Below are 21,493 nucleotides of genomic sequence, written 5' to 3' on the forward strand. Positions count from 1 at the left end.
CTGTATTATAACCCTAATTTTCAGTTACCATCCAAAACAGTCTGATGGTTACTGAAAAGTGCTAAAAGGGGCTGGGGACTGTTGTTTTATCCTAGGGTGTCCAATTAGGTCTTCTAGTTCTCTGTGTAACACATAACATAACCCCTTATGTTGTGAAGATAAGAAGGGCTGACACCATTCTTTATTAATTTAGTGAGCCCCTTGAGAGACAGCTAGTGACATAACTGTGGCCTTTGTACAGCGCTGCGTAATATGTTGGCACTTTATAAATACTGTGTAATAACAATAATAATGCTAGTGGCTAATATGATTTTTTTCCTAGTTCCATTATGAGAAAAAAAAAGCTGTTTTCTATGTGGACAGTTTTCCCATCGCACGGTTGCTTTGGCTAGCATCAAATAAAATTCAAGGGGCGCACCATTACAAGGTAGGTTAGGTTACTTACAGAGAACAGAATCACTTGTATGCTCTGTATTCTTTTACAATGTTTTTATTGAGAGAAAAGGTAATAATATAAAGTCAAAATAATATCAAGCATATAAAGTCACTGTACAGCAGCTTGTTACAAGGGTTACATTTACATTTAACAAATTACAATGCAAAATTTGTCAAAAGAAGAGAATGAGAGAAGCTGGGTTTTTTTTTAGACCGTTATTAGTTATATTGTTGTTAAGGTGATTAAATATAGCAACAAACAATCGGTCATAGATATGTACAATAGTCAAGAATGATCATCCCCATTAACGTTTCATGCGGTAGAGGACCAGTCAACTATACAAGGTAAATCCCTAGTTGTTCAAAAAATAGTGCTCAGGTTAACGTGCCATTCCCCAATGTGTTTCGCCATAGGGCTTCTTTAGGGGATTTGATAGAACAATATCACTCTACAAAATGAAATAAAGTAGTATACTAAGCAAAATGTACAAGTACATTCTTTAACAGACTCATAGCAAAAACAATTGACAAGAATATTAATCACGAGTGAATATATGTTAAATTGTTAAAAAAGGAAGATAGTGAATATATTGATGTTTAGTTGGTTCTAGTTATACGTATCTACTTGGGGCAGCAGTACTCATATTGTCTCAGAGGAGGGATTGGTACTTTTAATATATAAGTTATAAATACAACAAAGAAAACATTTTGTACATAAGAAAGCCAAAGGCCGGGAATAATAGCATTTCAAGCATAAAAGCAGGGTTACTCCTAGACCTGAGAAAGTAAATTCCTGAGAGCTTCAAGGGAGCCTAAGAACATAAAGAATCACACCGTGGGTTTAATATTATGCGGGTCACCTGAGTATTTATAATAAATACTGTACCAATATGAAAGGGTCTAACAACGTGATATTCATTGTGGAGAACCCAACTTATAATTGTGTGAACCTGCTCAGTATTCAGCATATTCAATTGCCATATTTCCTATTTGTTTGTTTTAAATGCCAGTATGATTTTTGCAACGACTACAATGTAAGAGGACAAAGCTTTGAAGGTTTTCTTTAAAACATTCTTTTTTTTCTTTTATACATTTTGCATTCCAGTGTAACCAGCCTTTTTTTTAATGTAAAATTGTTCGTTCTTCTCTAACATAAGAAGTAAATAATCAACATCAATCAACTATTCAATAAAAAAATATATTTCCTGCTGTGCTGGTTTATTATTTGATTTCCTGTTTAAAAGGCCTCATGGGTCAGGAGTCATAGGGGGGAGGTCACTCTTTTTTCCCCTATTGGGATTTTTGCTTAAATGCAGTCAATGAGTGTCCTGGTCCTTTTCAAGAGTCCAGAGACTTAACTGTTCACAGATTTTCTGGCAATTGGGCTTTTGAATGGCAAAGGGATGAAGCTTAAAGCGGACCTAAACTGAGAAAACAGGAGGAGAAAACATGCGCCAACCAGCTGGCAGAGATAATTTAACTCCTGTGCATGCGCAGACTACATTCTTAGATGACCAAGTGATTTATCCGAGGTCTGTGGGCTTTCTACCAGTTAAAATGCTAGTTAAGGGGTTAAAAGGTGACTTTCTACCTTACTAACAAAGACCACTCCATCTCTGAAAATATTCATGTTCACAAATCTTTACCAGGACCATAAAGACCTTTCTGTGTAAATGTAATCTCCATATCTCATTTGATTAGCTGTAAATAAGTCTCTTTTTTAATGAATAAATGTATTTTGGTTTGGTAGATCTGTAAAATAAGTTTTATGTCCTTTTTTTTCACTGTACAGATTGTTATTAAAGTGCTTCCATGCCAGCTTATACCTAATCAGATCCCAAATATGCAGTACATAGATACTTCTGAGCACAGTTGCTTGAGTACGCTACAGAGCCTGGATCAGAATGTGGATCACATTAAGGTAACCTCAAACTTTGTTGTTGAGTTGAGCAGGTACATTACCGGTAATATATAATGGGTTATATCATAATACGTGATCAGGACTTACAAAATGAAATGTTTTTTCCCCTTTTCCTATAGAATGTAGTTTTCTGTCTGGCCACTAGGTGGGTACTTTGGTCTCTTTTCAGATTTGCTGCAATGCTTTGTAGTGTTCTTAGTTGTGCTGAAGGAAGCACTTTGATTAGAGGACTGCACCAAGTCATACACTGTTCATCATGCCCTCCCCCATTCCATTATGGTATAACCCAAATTGTGTCTGCACAGCCACAGTTGGTACCGTAATACAATACCCAGCAATATTTCTAAAAAAAAAAATAATTAGCTTGTCCTATGACCATGCACCCTTCTTTCAGATGTTATTCTATTCTGTACTCCTCTCATGATAATAAATGTGTATGGTGATGTATTGGAAGGTGGACCCGGGGTTCTGACATTTGTAATATATGGGTCTCTGAAAATGATCATTATGGTTTGCTCACCTTGACCTGCCAGCATAGTATTGCTTTTATATTCCTTATTACTTGCCTCACCTTTGTTATGTCCTGCAGTTATTTAAAACCTAACTTCATTTTGGAATCCTGCTACAAAAATTCCAGGTTCAGCAAATCTAAAACCTGTCCTGCAGAAAAAGACCCTTGCTTTCTGTGTGGCATCAGTGGTCTCTTTGCAGAGGATTGCCATACCTGCTTTTTGGTCCCTGCACTAGTTTAACAACATTAAGAGTCAAATGCAGTCAACTAGAGACTTTATAAGGACCACTTCAGGATGATTTAGAGACTGTGCGGGTTCTAAAGATGTAGTAGACAGGGCAGCAGCAGCACTTAGTTGTCTGACATTATCACAGTTTCAGTGTGTGGCTATGAATGAGCAAATAATATGTTGAACCAGGGCAGTCCAAAGCTGCTTGGAGTACTACTTTATTCATATTATCTTAAGCAGTAACGCACGCCTGTCTTATTTTCTGTTATTCCAGAATTGTCTTCAGAAGCGATATAACCAGACACTGCAAATCCTGGACCTAAGCAACCTGTCAAGTGATCCAGGTAGGAGGGGACATCGTTCAATGAAGGGGCTTTCAGAATAGGTGTTCTTTTTGTTAAAGAACAAGCCAATTTTATCAAAAATGTCCATAAAAACACCTTATCTCTGCAGCCTGGGTTTCACCAATACGTTATCTTAATAAAAGGTGAGCAGCAGGATGGCTCAGTGGTTAGCACTCTGGCGCTTTGCAGCGCTAGGTCATAGTGTTCTGGTTGAGATTCAAACCTATCTGCATGGAGTTTGTAGGTTCTCCCTATGTTTGTGTGGGTTTCCTCTGGGTACTCGAGCATCCTCACACATTCCAAAAACATGCAGTTAGTTTATTTGGCTTCCCCCCCAAATTGAGCTAAGAGTGTTAATGATATACGACTATGGTAGGGACATGACTATGGACTTTGTAAAGTGCTGCGTAATATGTCGGCGCTATATAAATACTGGGTATTAATATATGGGTGCAAAGACTTTCTGTGCAAGATTCATTGGATGGAACCTGTATTAGGCCACATTTTCACCACTGCCATATGCTTTAGGCAAATTCATGAGCAAGATATTTTTGAGATGCTGGAGACTCATTAAAAGTCACCTTGTCCTTGATTATTGTAGCAATTACCTCCCTGGATGGATGCAAATGCTCGAAGAAATTGTTACAGTGCCCCCTGGTGGTGAAATGATTGGAAAAGCAAGGGTTACACTCACAACGTTGATGCCAAAATACAGTTAGAAGCCTTTTCAGTGAGGATAATGCAATTAACCCCACCATCTCTGCAGCAGCACGTCTTTGGCAGCATCTTTGTTCTGCATATAAGCAGCACGATTCTCAGCTGGGGATTTTCATATATCTGTGCTAACACTGCCTCCAATTTCAGCTCCCTTCTCATAGCTGCTAATCTATTTAAGGACAGTTTTGCTTTGATTGAATGTGTGTCCTGTACCAGATAAACAAAGCATCTTCCCATATTTTAATAAAAGACAGGGCATATATCCAATTGATTCAATTTGCTGTAAAGAAAGCAAAGTTATGAAATCATATATAAACTGAGAAGCAAGGCAACCAGATGTGTGGGTAGATTTCAATCTCTGAACAATTTTTAATTCAATGTTTTGTTTTAAAGATATTTGTATAGACAAATAACAAATGCAGGAAGATTTGTTATCAGGTTTTTAGTTCCTCCTGGGAACACTAAAGCCCCATTTACACTTTTGTGATCTGTTGCAAAGGGTAGTGTGTTCTTTTAATGGGCAACCAATTCACCACAGCAGGCCACAAAGAGCTCTTGGGTCATTTGCGCTGATGCAGCACAGCACAATGCACGGTAGTCTGCAACATTGTGTGGAGCAAGCTAGCTGAGTTGCTTTAGAACATTAAGATGTCATTAAAAATGAATAGTACTTCAGCAAGCCATGTGCATTGCAATATCATTATTAAATGAGAACCTTATAGCAATACAGGTGAAGCCTTACTTACCACGTTAAGCTTGATGTGTTGGCAGGTATTTAATTTGTGTGGTGGTAGCAAGCTATATTTTTGTATTGCAGTGGAAATGTGAATTAGGGTTCCATCTATTGGCAGGAAAGGGTACTGCACATCTCTAATTTCTTCATCCAGTAACTTTAATTTTCATTATCTGGCTCCAAAGCAGCCTCGACCCTTTTACCAAGGAAAAACCTTTACAATAACCTTTGCGGTCTTATGGAACCCCTACTATAATTACTATATGCACTGCTCACATAATATTGTGATGGTCAGTGGGAAGAATGCTCCTTATCCCTTATTTTATTTATTCCTACATGGAAAACGTTAAAGCAGACCCAAACCAATGCGGCGGTCAAGACTTCATGCGAGCAAAGAGGCTCCTGGGATATCTAGGTCACGCATCGAGGGAGGCTCTGGCTGCTGCTTTTGCGCATGCCTGCTCTTGGGGGCATTTTTTCTACCAAGGGGAAAGTGATGCAAATCTCACACATGCTTGGTGAGAACAACTCTTCCCCCCCCCTTTACAGCGGGCTACATCACCCAATCTCGCATTGCATGTTGCAAGATTGAGTGACGTAGCAAGAAGATGGCAGCGCCCGATGCTTCCTCCGCACCAAGATAAGGGGGAATTCCAGGACAATGCGGGACCCAATCGCAAGAAGGACTAACGTCATTGAGGGATCTGCCGAATTAAAGGTAAGTGAATATTTTTTAGTTTAGTTCCTTTTTAAATGGGACTTTTCTGGCACCATTGTTGATCACATTATATATTGATAAACACAAAATGTATTTGAGATTGCCCACATACAACAACAATGTACAATGTAAAAAGACAGACGGATAGGCTAAATTGATTTCAGAAATAAGAATTGAAAAGCATTGTGTAAGTGCAAAAAAAAAAAAAAAACTTTATGGGAAAATTATATGTTTTACTGATTGGAATATGTTCACATAAATCTAAATCATTTATTGTCATTGCTTATAGTTGTTCTAAAAGTCTTCCCATCAATGCCTCCTGAGGAAGCTGCGAAACACATCAAGCACTGTAGATGGGTTTTGACAAACAAATATATAGTGTTATGTGTGAGCATTCTCAAATAAAGTTTTTATCAGTCTTGGATGTGATCGAGAATGGAACCCCAAATCCTATTTAAGGTTTTTGGTTGGAATAAGAAATTTATGACTGTGTAGGGACATGGCACCTTTTACGCTCTGTGCCTCCACCGCAAACCAATACATTTCTCCCTGTAACCATCCAGAAGTACAACTCATCCAATACATAACATCACAAGTGAAGATTTATATGCATGGGATACATTGCATAGATTAGGTTGTAGTTATCCTGTTTTATTTCCTTTAAAATTTTCACGTCTACCGATATATAAAAATAGGCTTTGGGCTCTATTTATAAATAATTCCCCCAGTCAATTCTTCTGAAATTCACTGACAGATGGTTGGATCTCCTAAAATTATCATATTAAAAATAATGACATGTTCTGCCATCTAGTGGCCAATCTCGAATTTGCACAGTAAAACATGTTTGGCAGTTGCTTTGGCTTGGTATATCATGGCTGTACAGGTCTAAATTAGGGGAAAAAAAAACAACAAAGCTGTAATGCAAAGTTTGCAATTTGTCTTCCTGTTCTTAAGGCTATGTACACACATCACATAATTCTCGCCCGATACTAACGATCGGGCGAGAATCTGACAAGTGTACAGGGGTTGCCCGCTGCTGCTTGCTTGTTCTCCCCCCAAATGGGATAAGGATAGTGGTTGGAAGGCTGTGTATGGGGTAGGTAGGTGGGTTGGTACGTGGGAAGGATGGATAAGTCTGGCTGCAACATTCATAATAGATTGCAGAGGAGTGAGTCAAGTTAGTGGAATAATATTTTTAACAGTACAGTACAGTACAGTACAGGAGCAGGCAAAGACAAAGACACCTCTTTCACTGCTGCAGATTTATTAAAACTCTCCAAGGGGAGAGTTTTAATAAATTTCTCTTTCATCAATGAAGCTGGGTGATCCAGTAAACCTGGAATGGACTTCCTAAAAGTAAATTCTTAGCAAATGTTTTCATTCCTGGATTAAATCCATTTCAGGTTTGCTGGATCACCCAGCTTTACTGATGAAAGTGTTTCCTCTCCAGCCTTGCACAGCTTTGTTACATCAGGCCCATTGTCTCAATTTATCTTTGGGTGATTCCAGTACAGTGAGATTTTGAAAGAATGTTGATATTAGCAAATCTTGGACCCAGGAAGGTTATTCATATAGGAAAAGTCAGAATGCTGCTGTATATTTTTGTATATTGCAGCACATAGCTAGGACACTTTCCTGTTCAGTACCCTGATTGGTTGGTGTGCCAGAATCCTATGGAGGTTTTGGGCAACTTCCCTTGTTGTAATACTCTGCCATGCTATTAGCAGGTCCCTGACAACGATGTATGTATGACAATATTTCTAAAACCACCAGGAAAAAAAAAAGAAAAAGATAAAAAATTAACCCTTTTGTTCCAAAATTACAATTTTCAACCCTTAAGTTAAATAAACTTCTGTTCTAATGTCATTGAGTATTGTTGGCTTTTACTAACCACTTATGCAGGCATTGAAATGACAGGCAGCATGGTTTAGGCTACGTACACACGTCAGATGATTCCCGTCCTGTAATCGCCTCAGGGCTAAAATTGGACGAGAATCTGGTGTTGTGTACAGCGCTCACTGTTTGTCGTTCATGAATCCGTCCTGGGAAGTCCACGAACCATTGTAATGAAAGGTAAGGGGGGAGATCGCAGCGGGGTGCCACTCTATCATTCTCCTCTCTCCATAGTGCAGAACTGCGCTGTATGTACAGCTCTCGTTCATTCTTTTGTCGTTGGAAAGGATCGTGAAAGATCCTTTCCAACGACAATTATTGAATGTGTTTATGCAGCCTTAGCCATAAAGCTTTAGAAGCCTGGCTCCAATAACAAAATTTTATCAAATCAGATCAGCGCACAGAAGAAGCTTTTTGGGTAATAAATGTACCCGGCATCTTGCTGATCCATTTTCAGTCTCTGGTTACCATTCAAGTTGATTTACTGCCTTCATTCTCTCCAGAACAGAACCTTGGGAATAAGTAAATTACTGTTATCCAAACTTGATAGAATTTCTGCTAACCATTCACCCTTTTTTTTGTTTTTCAGGTCTACTGTCCGCAGAGGTGTATTTGAGTTTCAGCAATCTTTCAGTGATTGATCTTCTAATTCAAATCATTGGTCTGGATTTCCCGCAGGTAATTTAATATTTGCTAATTGGAACTCGAACTGAAACCTTTGTTCACATAAATTTTCTTTTCCACATCTTGTTGGATCTAAATTCACCTTTCACTGGTTAAATAGTCCTTCAGTGTCCTTTTTGGTATTTCTTATTTATTTCCCTTTCTACCATACCCATCCTGTACTGAGCAAACCAGCTGCTGTTCTATCTTCTTGTATCCAGTGCCCCCCCACCTCTGTTAGGCTGTATTCATCTTCACGCAGCAGGTTCCTTCCTCTTCATTGGCTATAGAAAGGTTGATTTGAGATTTGTTCAGTGCTGCCCCGACTCTGGAATGTTTTTCCTCTCCTATTCGGCTTGCTCCTACTCCATTTAAAAGAGCACCAAAACCCAACGCTTCAACCTCACCTACCCGTTTTCCTCTGTTTCCTAAAACCTTCACTACTTCCCACCACTACACATCCCACTCCTTTTGTGTGATACTTGTGTTAAATATTTTCCAGATATGTTCTGTATTTCACTGTGATTTGTGCAGAGGTTTCCTGTAATAAAGACCAACTCTCTCTTTGTGCACATTGGGCCTGATTTATTAAAGCTCTCCAAGGATACACTTTCATCAGTGAAGCTGGGTGATCCAGCAAAGGTGGAATGCATCAGGTCCAAGATTCAAGACATTTGCAAGCAAACACCAAATGGTTTTATGAAATCCATTCCGGGTTTGCTGGATCACCCAGCTTCACTGAATGAAGTGTATCCTCTCTTTAAGAGCTTTCATAAATCAGGCTTGTTGTCTGGTCTTCTGCCTGCCTCCTCCTCTAGTGTTCTGCAGGTAGCCTGTCTAGCACTAGGATTACGGCACCATGTTTAATTTTCCTGGTTTTCAATGCAATTCCAGCAGTTGTCCTAAAGCACAAAGAAACACAGTGCAAGACTAACACACATTCTCCCCAGACTATTATTTAGCAATAGTTTTAGACTTTGGTGAGAGTAACAAGATCACAGTATATTTCTTTATATCTGAGTTCCTTCACAAGGTAAACTTCACTTAGACTATGTACCCACGTCAGATGATTTTCGTTCGACCATCGCTTCAGGGCATAGTCGAACTTTATTTACCCACGTCAGATGATTTTCGTTGGACTATCGCTTCAGGGCAGGTATCTGAGAAGAATCTGACGGGTGTACAGCGCTCATCCGATGTTAATCATGGATTCATCATGGCAAATCCACAAATGACAAACAATCGTAATACAAGACGAGAGAGCGCAATGCGGTGCTGCTCGCTCCTTCTCCCCTCTCCATAGGTCAGAATGGCACTGTATGTACAGTGCTTGTTCATTCGTCTTCCAGCCTTTCGATGTTGGAAAGGATCATGAATGATCCTTTCCAACTACAAAAATCTAACGTTTGTACCTGGCCTAAAACCTAAACTTCAGGATAAACAATCATTATGGAAAAACAAGTGTCATCTGTATTCTTAGTTGCATATTGATATTGAGTTGCATCTTCATATTTCTGTGCAGTAATCCAATGTGAAACTTTGCCTCTGTGCGGATGCTTCTTGTAAGACCAGTCACTGCTGCTGTCTCTCTTTGTGCAGGGCAGTTGATCCTAAATCCACCTCCATGTTGCATTCTGAAGGTAGGCTGTAGTGGATAGGCAGACCTAGTCTTTCCCACAGCTGTGCAGACACCACAGGCTATTTGCAGCAGTGCAGTGGTAATTGACTTTGCAAAGTGCGCCAAGTGGCCTTAGAGACCATAAAGGAACATAGTAAAAAAATTTTTAGTGCCCCTAGATCAATTTTAAGATACATAAGGTGGCCAGCAAAGCAATGTCAAAAGGGATTGTAACCTATGGCATAGCTGAGTGATTGATAAAGCTTATTTATGTGAACCCTGTTACATCTGCAGTCTAAAATGTCTGTGACACTTTAATGTATTAAAACAAATCTTCTGTTCCACAGCTTATATGTTTGAGCCTGAGCAAGAACTGGATCACCAGACTCGCTGGTTTTTCTCACCTTTTTTATGGAGCTCCCCAGCTGAAGATTCTGGATCTTTCTAATAACAGTGTAAGAACCATTGTGCTGTAGTCTTTCTCATGTAGATGCATGTGCAATAAGTTGGCAATGCCGCTTTTACTGTCAGCAAGGGGTGCAGGTTGAAAATGGAGGAGCATAAATAAGTGACAGTTGTCACTTTATAAAATGAAAAGACCTTTATTGTATTGCCAGGTATAATTTTAATACCCACTGCAGATTTTTATATTTAGGGATTTATATTTACTTTAACATTTTGTAGTTTTATGCCTAAGAAAGCAGTCAAATGCAAAATGAGGAAGCTCTGCTCAGGTGTTGCAGAACAGTACAGTGTACCCTAAAGCTGATGTTAAGAAAAACGATAACCTCTCCCCCACATTTCCACCCCTCTCTAACTTACCGATTTACATCTCTCTACTTTGGATGGGGTCCTTCTTCAGGTGTCCACATCACGGTCTTGAAGATGTGAATGCTTCCCGTTGGCTGCCCAGGCCTTGGGTCCTTTGTAAATTGAGAAGAGAATGCAGCAGTGATGATGGCAGATAGAGGGGACAAGCAGCAACCAGTGCACACCTGAAAGAGGTTCTGTCGATATTGATAGCAAATCTTGGGTTAAAGTGGGGTGGAATGGAAAAGCAGGCAGAAGATAGATTTTTGCCACAGATGGGCTTTACAAGCAAGAAATCAGGAGGCTCCTCCACTTATGTTTACTAAATCCCACCTGTGCAACCTAAACTGACATTTACGTGTATCCCAATACATTTTACTATGTATACTGTCGCAGGTAAAACATTTCAGATGTATAAAATACCACTCAACTTTTTTGAGAAATCGTGACCTTTCGGCAGCCTTTTCATACTAAGGGGGAGATTTTCCTTCACTTCCTCTTTGGTAACCATTATATCTGGAACAGGAAGTAAAAATAAATGTTCCCAGTGGCAGAAATAATATGAAGGTTTCTGTGCTGTGTTTAATTTTCATTTTATCATTTACTTTCTGTGCTCTAAATATTACAATATTCTGCTTTAGCTGTACTACACTCAAGAACTGGATTTCATCCACAACCTGGAGCTGACAGAGCTGTATCTGCAGGGAAACCCGCTGTGTGAAAATATGGAAAACTTCACTGCATATTGCAGGTCAGTAAACATGAATGGTGTCTTTCGGTAAAGTGTAATGAAGAGTGATTCATGTTTTTCTTAATATTTATGTTTTCAGACTGATCTTGCATCACTTTCCTACAATCCAGAAACTGGTATGTATACACGAGACGCTCCTTTTTATATTATTTTCAGTGATGTGTGAATACTTCTATACCTGTTCCTTCCAACTGGACTGAAATGTATCTCTTTCTGCATTTCTAGTACAGAGTATTGGGTGTACTGGATAGCTGAGGTTCCAAATATTCCTCTCTGTATTGTTTTTACGAAAGTCCTATGAGCACCTGGATGACAACAACCCTTTTGTGCAAACTTCAACGTCTTGTGCTAGAATTCTCTATTAGAAGCAGCATTCTGCTTTATAGTGAGAGATAGTTTTCAGCTTTCCAGACCTCCGACCAAGAAGTAAAGATGGTTTCATGTTTCTTCTGACTTCTTTCATTATACAGCTCCTTAGAGAATACTCAGTATTACTATTTGCATGCCTTCTCAGTGCCCAACCCAGAATTTTTTTAAGTTGGGTGGGAAGAAGCTGTAGGCAGGTGGTGGACCCTGTATTGTGACCCAACTCTTCAGTAACTATCCAAAAACAGCCGGGTGGTTGCTGAAAAATGCCTGGCTAAAAGGGGCTGTGGAGAACACTGCTAGTAATTCTGTCACGCATATTCTGTCTTGGGCTTACATCCAAAATACAACACATATCCTGGTGGATATGTTCAAACTGTTCATAAGGCTATGTTCAAACTGAGGTTCAACAGTGAGGTTGAAGTGTGTTTGCTGCTTACTTATGCCAGGGAACCACTACTTCTTGGAAGATTTTACATGGGGCTTCTCCCAGCGGCAGCTTCAATACCACAATATCAACACTTCAATACAACAATTATTTTTTTTAAAGAACTACTTCTGTGGTACAAAAAGACATTTCTACAATCCATGCCGTAATATTTACTGTACTGATTTACTCTTATTGGAAACCAGCCTCTTGCCTGGCAAAATAAGACCACGGAGCACATAGCAAACCCAATGGATTCCAGGTATCTTTAAAAGGCCACCTGAGAAAATATATAGGTCAAATATGAAAAAGTAAAACAAAATAAAGAAAAATGAAAAGTCACAGTCAAAAATTAGGACTTACTCACCCCTACTCACCCAAAAACCCCTACTCACCCCTACTCACCCAAAAAAACTTACCACCACTATTCATTAAGCCATATTTAAAGCCAAAACTAAGAAAGACAAAATCTTAGGAATCGTGATAATTAGTGTGAATTTTTTAAAGTTACCCCTTTGGAACTGAGCTTTACAAACTGTGTAGCTGTGCTTATTTGACTTTTCGCATCTGTTTCCAGATTTGCAAGGCTGCTATCTAGTCTTTGGTTCACACAGTACAGCTTCACCCAATGCAACTCCAGATGTAAGGTCCCTCTAGGCTTATCAAGCTGCGGCAGCCCATAGTTATTCTTAGGTAGCATTCAAAGTTATTCTGCTGTTGGCAGAATTGTTTTTTTTTTTTTCATTTTTCAATTGCACAGCTTTTGGACGGTCTGAAGGTGAAAGACTTCCTGTGCCCCTCAATAGACCCCTCTGTGTTTATGATCATGCTCTTACTATAAAACTTGAGTGCTGTAACACCCATCCTCTGATATTCCTCTAACCCGACTCTCTCCTCAACAATCTATTATGATTGCTGGAGCCAGACTTATCCATCCTTCCCACCTACCTACCCCATACTCAGCCTTCCCACCTACCTACCCCATACTCAGCCTTCCCACCTACCTACCCCATACTCAGCCTTCCCACCTACCTACCCGATACACAGCCTTCCCACCTACCTACCCACCAATCTACCCCATACACAGCCTTCCCACCTACCTACCCCATACACAGCCTTCCCACCTACCTACCTACCTGATACACAGCCTGCCCACTACTCTACTTCTGCTGCTTCACTTTGCAGTTCTCTTCATTGGCTTCCATTTCACCTTAGAATCAAATTCAAGCTCATGTGCTTTACCTTCAAATCCCTTCACAGTTTTTGTGCCACTTACCTTTCTGATCTGATAGAAAACTACTCCCCTAGCTGATCTCTTCGCTCCTCTAAAGACCTACTAATGACTTCCTCACTCATAACCTCATAACATGCATGGCTCCAAGACTTTTCTAGAGCTGCCCGACTCTCTGGAATTAGTCTTCCTGGTCCTATTCACCTTGCTCCTACTTTCTACTGATTCAAAAGACCTATGTGTCCCTGCTTTTACTAAAAAAAAATAGTTTTCCATTGCCTGTGTTCAATCTTCCACACATTTTGGGGGTATCAAGAGGCCCCTCCTTCATCAGAACCAGAGGCTATTATCAGGGTGGGGATTGGTACTCCTGAAGTCATGTAAGTATTCAGCTGTTCCATTTGCTTGTTTAAATATTGTGACCAGTAAACGTAATATAAACTGAAAAATGGTTTAATACTCTCTTTTCTACAAACCAAGAGTTTTTTTAATATTCAGGTGTTTCTGTTGGGGAGGTTTCAGTTTTTTCTGGCCCTATGACACCCAGAGCATGGCTGAATCCATGTGGAGAGCTCAAGAGTTAGACGAGAGCTGCACATTACCTCCTTGAATCATAGAACTCTCACTAGTGGTATATATCCAAACATAGCTCCATGGAGTGTTGTCTGCTTGATAAAGAAAAGCACCCTATGGAGGTGTGCTTGGATATACACACCACAGCCCAACCCTTATTAATACAGGAGCTGTGGAGTGCAATATCTGCTCCCTATTGCAAATATGCTTTGTATTGCTAGTGAGAATTCCTATAATTTTCCAGCCAGTTCTGAACTCTTCTAAAGATTATATGAAAAATCTATTTCAGTGGCAAGGAAAAAGAAAGCTCCACTCAGAAAAGAAAGTAAGGGGAAAACTCCCCAGCAAGGACAGCAATGAGAAGCTGATAGATACTGTAGCTCTAGCAGAAAAGAAAAAATGAAAAAAATTGTCTGTTTAAAGGTGCCCAAGTTACATATTTCGTTTTTTAAGATTCATTGACTTTTGGCAGTCAACTATGTTACAGAATATATGTGACTTTCTCTTCTATTTCCTCCAACCATCTTTACTAACTATCCTTATTTACCTTCCTTTAGGATGGTCACATTATTAGGCAAATTTTGTTTTTAGGACCAGAGGTACCCCAACTACTCCCACCAGCCAAGGTAATGACTTTCTACTCTAGAGGACAGATTTAGCTTATTTCTTAAGGCAGAGCAGGTATCAGGGGTAAGACATGCAATGCTAGATCAGTGTAATCCAGTATACTCTGAAAGGCTGATATTGAAATTGTAGGGATTCTTTGTAGCATGTCAGCTCATACATCGTTCTATAAGTTTTGAATAGGAAAAAGGTATATCCTGAAAATATTCCATTTGCATTTATCTCCTATTTACAGAGAACTCTACTTCAACAAAACAAAACTTAGCTTCCTTCATCCCCCACACAATTCACATACATAGGACTTATTACCTGTAAACTCACCACCACCACTATTTATAATCAGCTGAAGCAAAGCTTCTTTATGATTGGTGATGTTTTTCATTTTTACTAATGTAGGGGGTGGCCTTTCCCCTAATTAGAAAAATGGGGTTTTTTTCTTTCACAGCAATCCTCAGTTGTGCTGGGTAAAGCATATTACATGGTAATTTTGGGTAACTTGGGCTCTTCTTTGTGCTTTCATAGAATAGACTGGAAATAATGAAAACCTTGTGCTATTTACCAATATGTCCTGAATACCATGCTTTCCATTCATATGTCTATTGTTTTATTTATCAATCTAGAATTGGTGTAGGCAAGCAAGGGACAGGGCTAGATGTCACTCATTTTTGTCCTCTCCACAGCAAATGAAGTAAAATAGTCTCTTCCAAAAACTAAATCAATATTTTTTCTAGACCAGCCTTGTTCAACCTTATAAACATGGGAAAACTTTGAAATACCTTTCAGGTCTTCAGTGAACCCTTCTATAATTACTATATCCACATCTCACTGTATATTAGTATGGTGATCAGTGGGAAGAATGTCACTCTTACAGATAGCCAAAAGTTTAATGTCACTCAAACTGACCTCAGAGGCACAAACTGCTCAAGGAAACCCTAGAAACCTCTGGCAGAACTCTGACTGAGAAACACTGTTCTAGGCTTTAAAACTCTCTGGGGTAATTTTTTTAACTTTATTATAATTGTGGCCCAGTTCTGCCATACGTTCACTCATTTTCTGCAAATCACCTCTAGCTAAATCTCCTCCCTAATCTGCACCTTTTAAAGAGGTTACAGTCAAATAACATTGCTGTACAGCAGCAAGAACATTTATCAAATTGGATTCCTATTCACATGAAACTGTGCAGAATACCATATATTTGCTGTATGCTAACTTATCCAAGGCCCACTCTGTGGCTTTTCTAGCTGTCCTCAATATTTAGACATGGGGAGCAAGCTTGGTTCCTAGATTGTATTGAGAGCTTATGTGTGATACCTGGAATCTATATTTCCTTTAACCCTTTTCCTGTCACTGCCATTAAAGCCTGAAACTCGCTATCACAAAAGCAGCTATGAGTTTGTTTTCATTTTATCAGTGGAGACTCTAAGGCTAAAATTTGAATACCGGTTTATAATAATTTTTTGTTTTTCCTGGGAAATGCATTTTTAATTCTATATAAATTGCTGAGCATTAACCTGACAAACTATTTTCCTTTTTTATTCTAGGGTAGTTTTTTCTGTAATGATGACATCAGATCCTTTCTGCAAGGCTTTCTGCAGCAGTAAGTTTCATGTCCATGCATGTATCTCCAGGTTATTGATAAACAGCAGGGTCTGCATCATTACTAAGAAACCAAGGTGTCTCTACCTCGAACTGACATATCAGTGTTTGGTAGATGTTACAGAGCAGAACTAACACTTATTGAAATATGCAGTAATGGATTGCATTGTTGCCTTTTCTCTTTTATAATATATCTTTATTTTAGTTTTAGAGTGTTGGAGCATTAGGATGCTTGTTATGTTGTAAAGTGACTTGTTGCCATTAAAAAGGCCCAAAATAAATTACCCAAGATGCAAAAGACTGCACAATGCATGAACGAGCTCTGTACATACAACACTGTTCTGCTCTATGGAGAGGGGAGGGGTGAGAAGGTCGGAGTGGCACCCCACTGCACTCTCTCCCCTTCACTTTCATTACGATCGTTCCTCGTTCGGTAATCCGCCAGGACAGATGACAAGCTCTGTACCCATGGCAAATTTTTGTCCAATATCAGCCCTGAGGCAATTATCGGACAAGAGTCATCTGAGGTGTGTAGTCTTAGTCATCTTTCAAGTTGTCAGCAGAGTCCCTTATATTGCTGTTTGTGTCCCATCAAGGGAAGATTTCCCCTGTGTTTGTTTAGGTGACCATTGTTCCACCACAGAAATGATGGGAAATCCAAACTGTTCCACTTCCATCTTCTAGTTGGGATGCCTGCTCAGATTCTGGTGACAGCTAATTAAGAGGAATTGTACTAATTTCTCGTTGTGTCACTGGAGCAGTAAAGAAAAGAAAAAATATTGTAACGCATAAAAGGAAACTTGTGATATGAATGGGACAAGGAGGTTTACATTCTTATTTTTTTTTTTTCAGGTTTTTCTCATGTTATGATTCGAGGGCACGTCAGTCCCTTCTCCCCTTATACCAGGAAAACTGCTACTGGTCTCTTTGTGTACCCAGAGTGTTAAGACAGAACGCTTGGTAAGTACCCCAAGAAACTTACTTTTAAAGTTACAGACAGAAATTAATATTCACAGGGATCAACCCAGAAATTGTTTTAAGCCTGGTGGGAAGAAATTGTAGGTGGGTGGCTGTCCCTGTATTGTGACCCAACTCTTCAGTCACCGTCCAAAATCAGCCGGGTGGTTACTGAAAAGGCTAGAATACTGATTTGTGTATAGCATAATCACTGTAAAGGCTTCCTTGTCCATATGTGAACGAGTTTCAGATTATGGAAGCGTTAGAAACCTCATTGGATTTTCATATCTGCATGTATGCCAGCTGGGAAGATTTAGGCCTAGTACACAGGGGCAGAATTTCACTTCTTATGAGAAAAAAACAATCGGATCTGAACTGAATCAAAAGTGAAATCAGCTGCTACCCAATCATAACCAATCAGTGTTTGGGTTTATGTTGGGAATTAGGTGGATTGAATGTGTTGGTAACGATTGATCGAAAATGCACAAAATTTCTTGTGTGTACGAATGATCATACAATTCTGATCAGGGTTCTGTCGTTACCAATAATGTACAGGCATTGATGTGTTTTTGTTTCAGGTTTGAGCTAATCCAAGAATATTGGAAAGAAAATCGAAACATGAAAGGAAGAAAGAGAGCAGGTTTGGTCCCCCCCGCTTATTCCACTGGGTTATACTGTTCCCTAGGTTGCAAAACCAAAAAAGTAAATATTAAAAGGCTTTGTTGTGCTGTTCAGGTAAAAAAGCCCAAGGAGAAATTTTTCTCCTTGATGGAGATGAGAAAGCTCCATTATTGGAGGAGTGCTGACAGAGATGCCAAGCTCCAGTCCAGTCTTTTGTATGTTGGAGACTCTACTAATACAGTGTACTTCAGTACAAGCAGGATATTACAGAGACATATATATTAAATACAATTAATGTCTATTGACAATGAAAAAGCTATTATCAAACCTAACACTTCAGTATTCTTTATTTATTCTCTCTACCTCAAAACGTTGCTAACCTTAAGCTAATCTAAGTAATCATATATTTATTGGCAAATCCAATTCTATCCTTCATATTAATCTTTCCACTAGCTCTGTTTAGGGCTGCCCTAATACACCTGAGGAAGCCTAAGGGCGAAACACGTCGGGTTTTTAATCCTTGCAAAAATTTACATTCCATCCCCCCACATCATATATGTGCAGGAAGAATGAATGTAAATGAGTGCTAATTTGGACATTCAGAGATTTATACCCCTAGATGCTTGCCTTCAACTCCCATAATGAGAAATGGGACAGGGCACCAAATAAATATTGAATGTGTGTTCCCTATCAAGTTTATATGTATGTAATTATACTACAAAAACCTCCGTATCAAAAACCACATTACTTTTTTCTTTTTTTGTTTTTTTTTTTTAATTTTCTGAGTGTTTAAGGTGTCAGGCCACCAACTCCAGGCACTCATTTTTAATATCTTTTTTCTTTATATCTCATTATATTGATATAATACAATTAATATTACAGTATATTTCAGGTGTCTTAGGAAAATTCAAGTTTGCATATATTGCAATGATCACATATTACACAAATCTTCATTTTAGGAATGAGACAAAAACTATTAAAGTACGACCGACAACAAACAGTTGGATTTCTCTGCAACCTACCAGAAACCAAACACGACCTGCAGACAATGATTGTAGAAGTCAGCCTGCAGACTGTAAGTGTTTTTTCAGCAGCTTTTTATTCTCTGCCGATGTGTATCAGTTCTGTCTGTATTGTGCCATTGGTCATTATGCCACCATTGCATGCACCATTAATGGATTCTGTTTTGGTCTTGTTTTTTTTTTTTGCTATTGCTTCCTACACTAAAATAGCTTTTCTCAAACTTTTTAACATGGAGGGATCCTTTAAATAACTGTATTTCCCTTTAGGGAAGCCCTGACAACCATTATTATATCTGTAGCTTAACGTACTGCATTGTCACGCCTACAGAGAAAAAAAAACAGAATGTTAAGTGGGGAGGATGATTATTGTACACTTTTAGTTTAGACTAAGAAAATATGAAGAAACCTTGGTATTCACCAATACTCTGCCTAATAACTGGGCTTAAAAAAAAATTAGGTGATTTTTAAAGAGAAATGGTCTTCCACAGGGGACTGACTGGAGGTTCCTCCACACCAATGTCAGCTGCAGAGATCATCCCACCTTACTGCATATTTTTTTAGAATCCATTCCAGCTGAGGTTAATTCTGCCAAGATTCTTAAACCCTGCAAAAATGAAACCAACAAAAGATACTTTAGCGCAGTGTTTCTTGACCAGGGTTCCTCTAGAAGTTGCTGGGGGTTCCTTGAGCAATGAGTAGTTCGTGCCTCTCAGCTCAGTTTAAGAGACCCCAATGATCTTTTTGGCGATCTGTAAGGGTGACATTCTTCCCAATGGCCAGCAATGTAAGAGGAATTCTTCCCACTGACCACCAGCCTATTATAGAAGGGGTTCCCTGAAGACCTTAAAGTTATTTCAAGGGTTCCCTCATGTTAAAAAGTTCAGGAAACACTGCTTTAGGGTGTTCATATCTACAACTGCTGCCCTCCCCTATGGTTTTCTGTGTCCTGTGTGTCATCCATTAGAAAGAGGGTTAATCTTCCTTCTAAATTTATAAGATCAGTAATAGATATACCAGCCCCTAAATAATCAAATATAGTATGTGTAAAGATAAACATCACAGGGTTGTATTTGAAGGAATAATGAATTAGGGTTATTCTATAAAGGTTTATTTCATCATATGTTACAAAGCACAATTACAAATATCCCTTCCTTTCCGTTATGTGGGAAGTAAGTATGAGATATAAGACTAATCAAAATATTCCTATATGGTAAATGTAAAAGCTGTTTGGTGCAGTTTGTCCAGAATCCATGAGTCTCTTTGACGCGTTTTGCCTAACTGACTTTTTCAGGGGAGCTTGAGATATATAGTGAATGAAGTTTCAAAAAAGACACATATGGCAGGACTATCTGATGCAAGAATATTTCCATCATTGATACAAATAAGAGTATACCTTGTATCCTTAAGAAGGGTATCGAAGTTGCACCCTGGAGGGAAGTATTTTCCATCTGTCCTTGGGATATACCGTAGTATAGCAGATTGTATCTGGAGGGGGAAGTATGCAAACCGTCTCTTGGAATGGTAGAACACTGGCTGACCTGTCATTCTGGTTGCAATCCCCTGACCACCGTTTCTAATTCCACCTTTGTAGAGTTGTCCTAAGTTTTCTCTGAAGAATATAGAAACCCAAGAACATGAATGTGATATATTATATCATTTATATCTGTGAAGAGTTCTGTGCACTTTAATTAAATACAGTAACTGAACGTTCTTCTTTCTGCAGCCATCAATGATATTTTTCAGCATTGAAGGCAGATTTAAAAAAGGTGAGCTGGCAGAATCTGATTAATGAAATATAAACATAGACATCTATATGTTCATGAGATGCCATTCCTTACTATTGCTTCTAAATTCCTGTTCTGTATGACTACTAACATCCTAATACAACAAACCAGGAGAGGAGGGAGGTCTGTTGCTTTGCATTGTGCTGTCAGGCTAACACGGTACACATGCTTAGCTGGGATGGCACATGGAGGAGATGGTGTTGTTTTTGCAGGCTGGGTCCTGAAGAGGCTGCTTTTCATTTTGCAAATCTTAAGGACCTGTCTGTTCTGTCTGGCAGATGGTAAACTGGGATCACCTGAGCGATAATGTTAATCTCTGACAAGCAAGCATGCTTTGTAAGCCTTTTGGGAACACCTAGCAGTTGGTTGTTAGGGTGCATTATGGTGCAAAACGTATTGCCACTTCTGCTCCTGATAACCACCAGCCAATTAGAAGCACCCCCTTGCTGTGTATCTTAACAACAGGGTAAAACCTATTCTCTGTGTCCAGGATCACGAATCCTAATACCACCTCTGCACAGCCTTGTACTGTATAATGCAAAAGAATGCTTTGTGGCCATCGACCTTCCCTTCCAGTATAACACATTAGACTCCAGTGCTCAACCCATAATTTTTTTTAAGCTGGGTGGGAAGAAATTGTAGGCGATGACCTACATATTGTGACCCAACTCATCAGTAACACCAAAAAACAGCCGGGTGGTGCGCCCAGCTAAAAGAGTCTGGGGAGAACACTGGAGCATATCAATGAAGTGTGGTTATATGTAACTGGATAGACTTCAGCTTTTCACCTGCAAATCTACAAAATCTTATGTGTCCATTACCCAGATCCATCCACACTAACACACGTTTCTGCTTACAGTGAAGAAGATCAATAGAAACGCCTACATCTCCTTCAGGAGGACATTTATTATCGTCCCCACAGGAGATAACAGGTACGTTCACACTGTCC

The 21,493-nt window shown here is 39.2% G+C and overlaps 1 protein-coding gene across 1 annotated transcript in view; it reads left to right on the forward strand.

The window, feature by feature from the left end:
* The window catches only part of LOC140329576 (nuclear RNA export factor 1-like), a 43,860-nt gene that overhangs the window by 20,139 nt on the left and 2,228 nt on the right, over nt 1-21,493 (forward strand). Inside the window, exons 7-20 of the mRNA XM_072409938.1 lie at nt 323-427; nt 2,228-2,356; nt 3,371-3,440; nt 8,091-8,179; nt 10,130-10,237; nt 11,234-11,343; nt 11,423-11,459; nt 14,498-14,566; nt 16,106-16,161; nt 17,013-17,120; nt 17,696-17,757; nt 18,698-18,813; nt 20,484-20,526; nt 21,404-21,476. Coding sequence (XP_072266039.1) covers nt 323-427; nt 2,228-2,356; nt 3,371-3,440; nt 8,091-8,179; nt 10,130-10,237; nt 11,234-11,343; nt 11,423-11,459; nt 14,498-14,566; nt 16,106-16,161; nt 17,013-17,120; nt 17,696-17,757; nt 18,698-18,813; nt 20,484-20,526; nt 21,404-21,476 — 1,175 coding nt within the window. The remainder of the gene's footprint in view (nt 1-322; nt 428-2,227; nt 2,357-3,370; nt 3,441-8,090; nt 8,180-10,129; nt 10,238-11,233; nt 11,344-11,422; nt 11,460-14,497; nt 14,567-16,105; nt 16,162-17,012; nt 17,121-17,695; nt 17,758-18,697; nt 18,814-20,483; nt 20,527-21,403; nt 21,477-21,493) is intronic.

This window comes from Pyxicephalus adspersus, chromosome 4 (assembly GCF_032062135.1).
Source record: "Pyxicephalus adspersus chromosome 4, UCB_Pads_2.0, whole genome shotgun sequence".
NCBI lineage: Eukaryota > Metazoa > Chordata > Amphibia > Anura > Pyxicephalidae > Pyxicephalus > Pyxicephalus adspersus.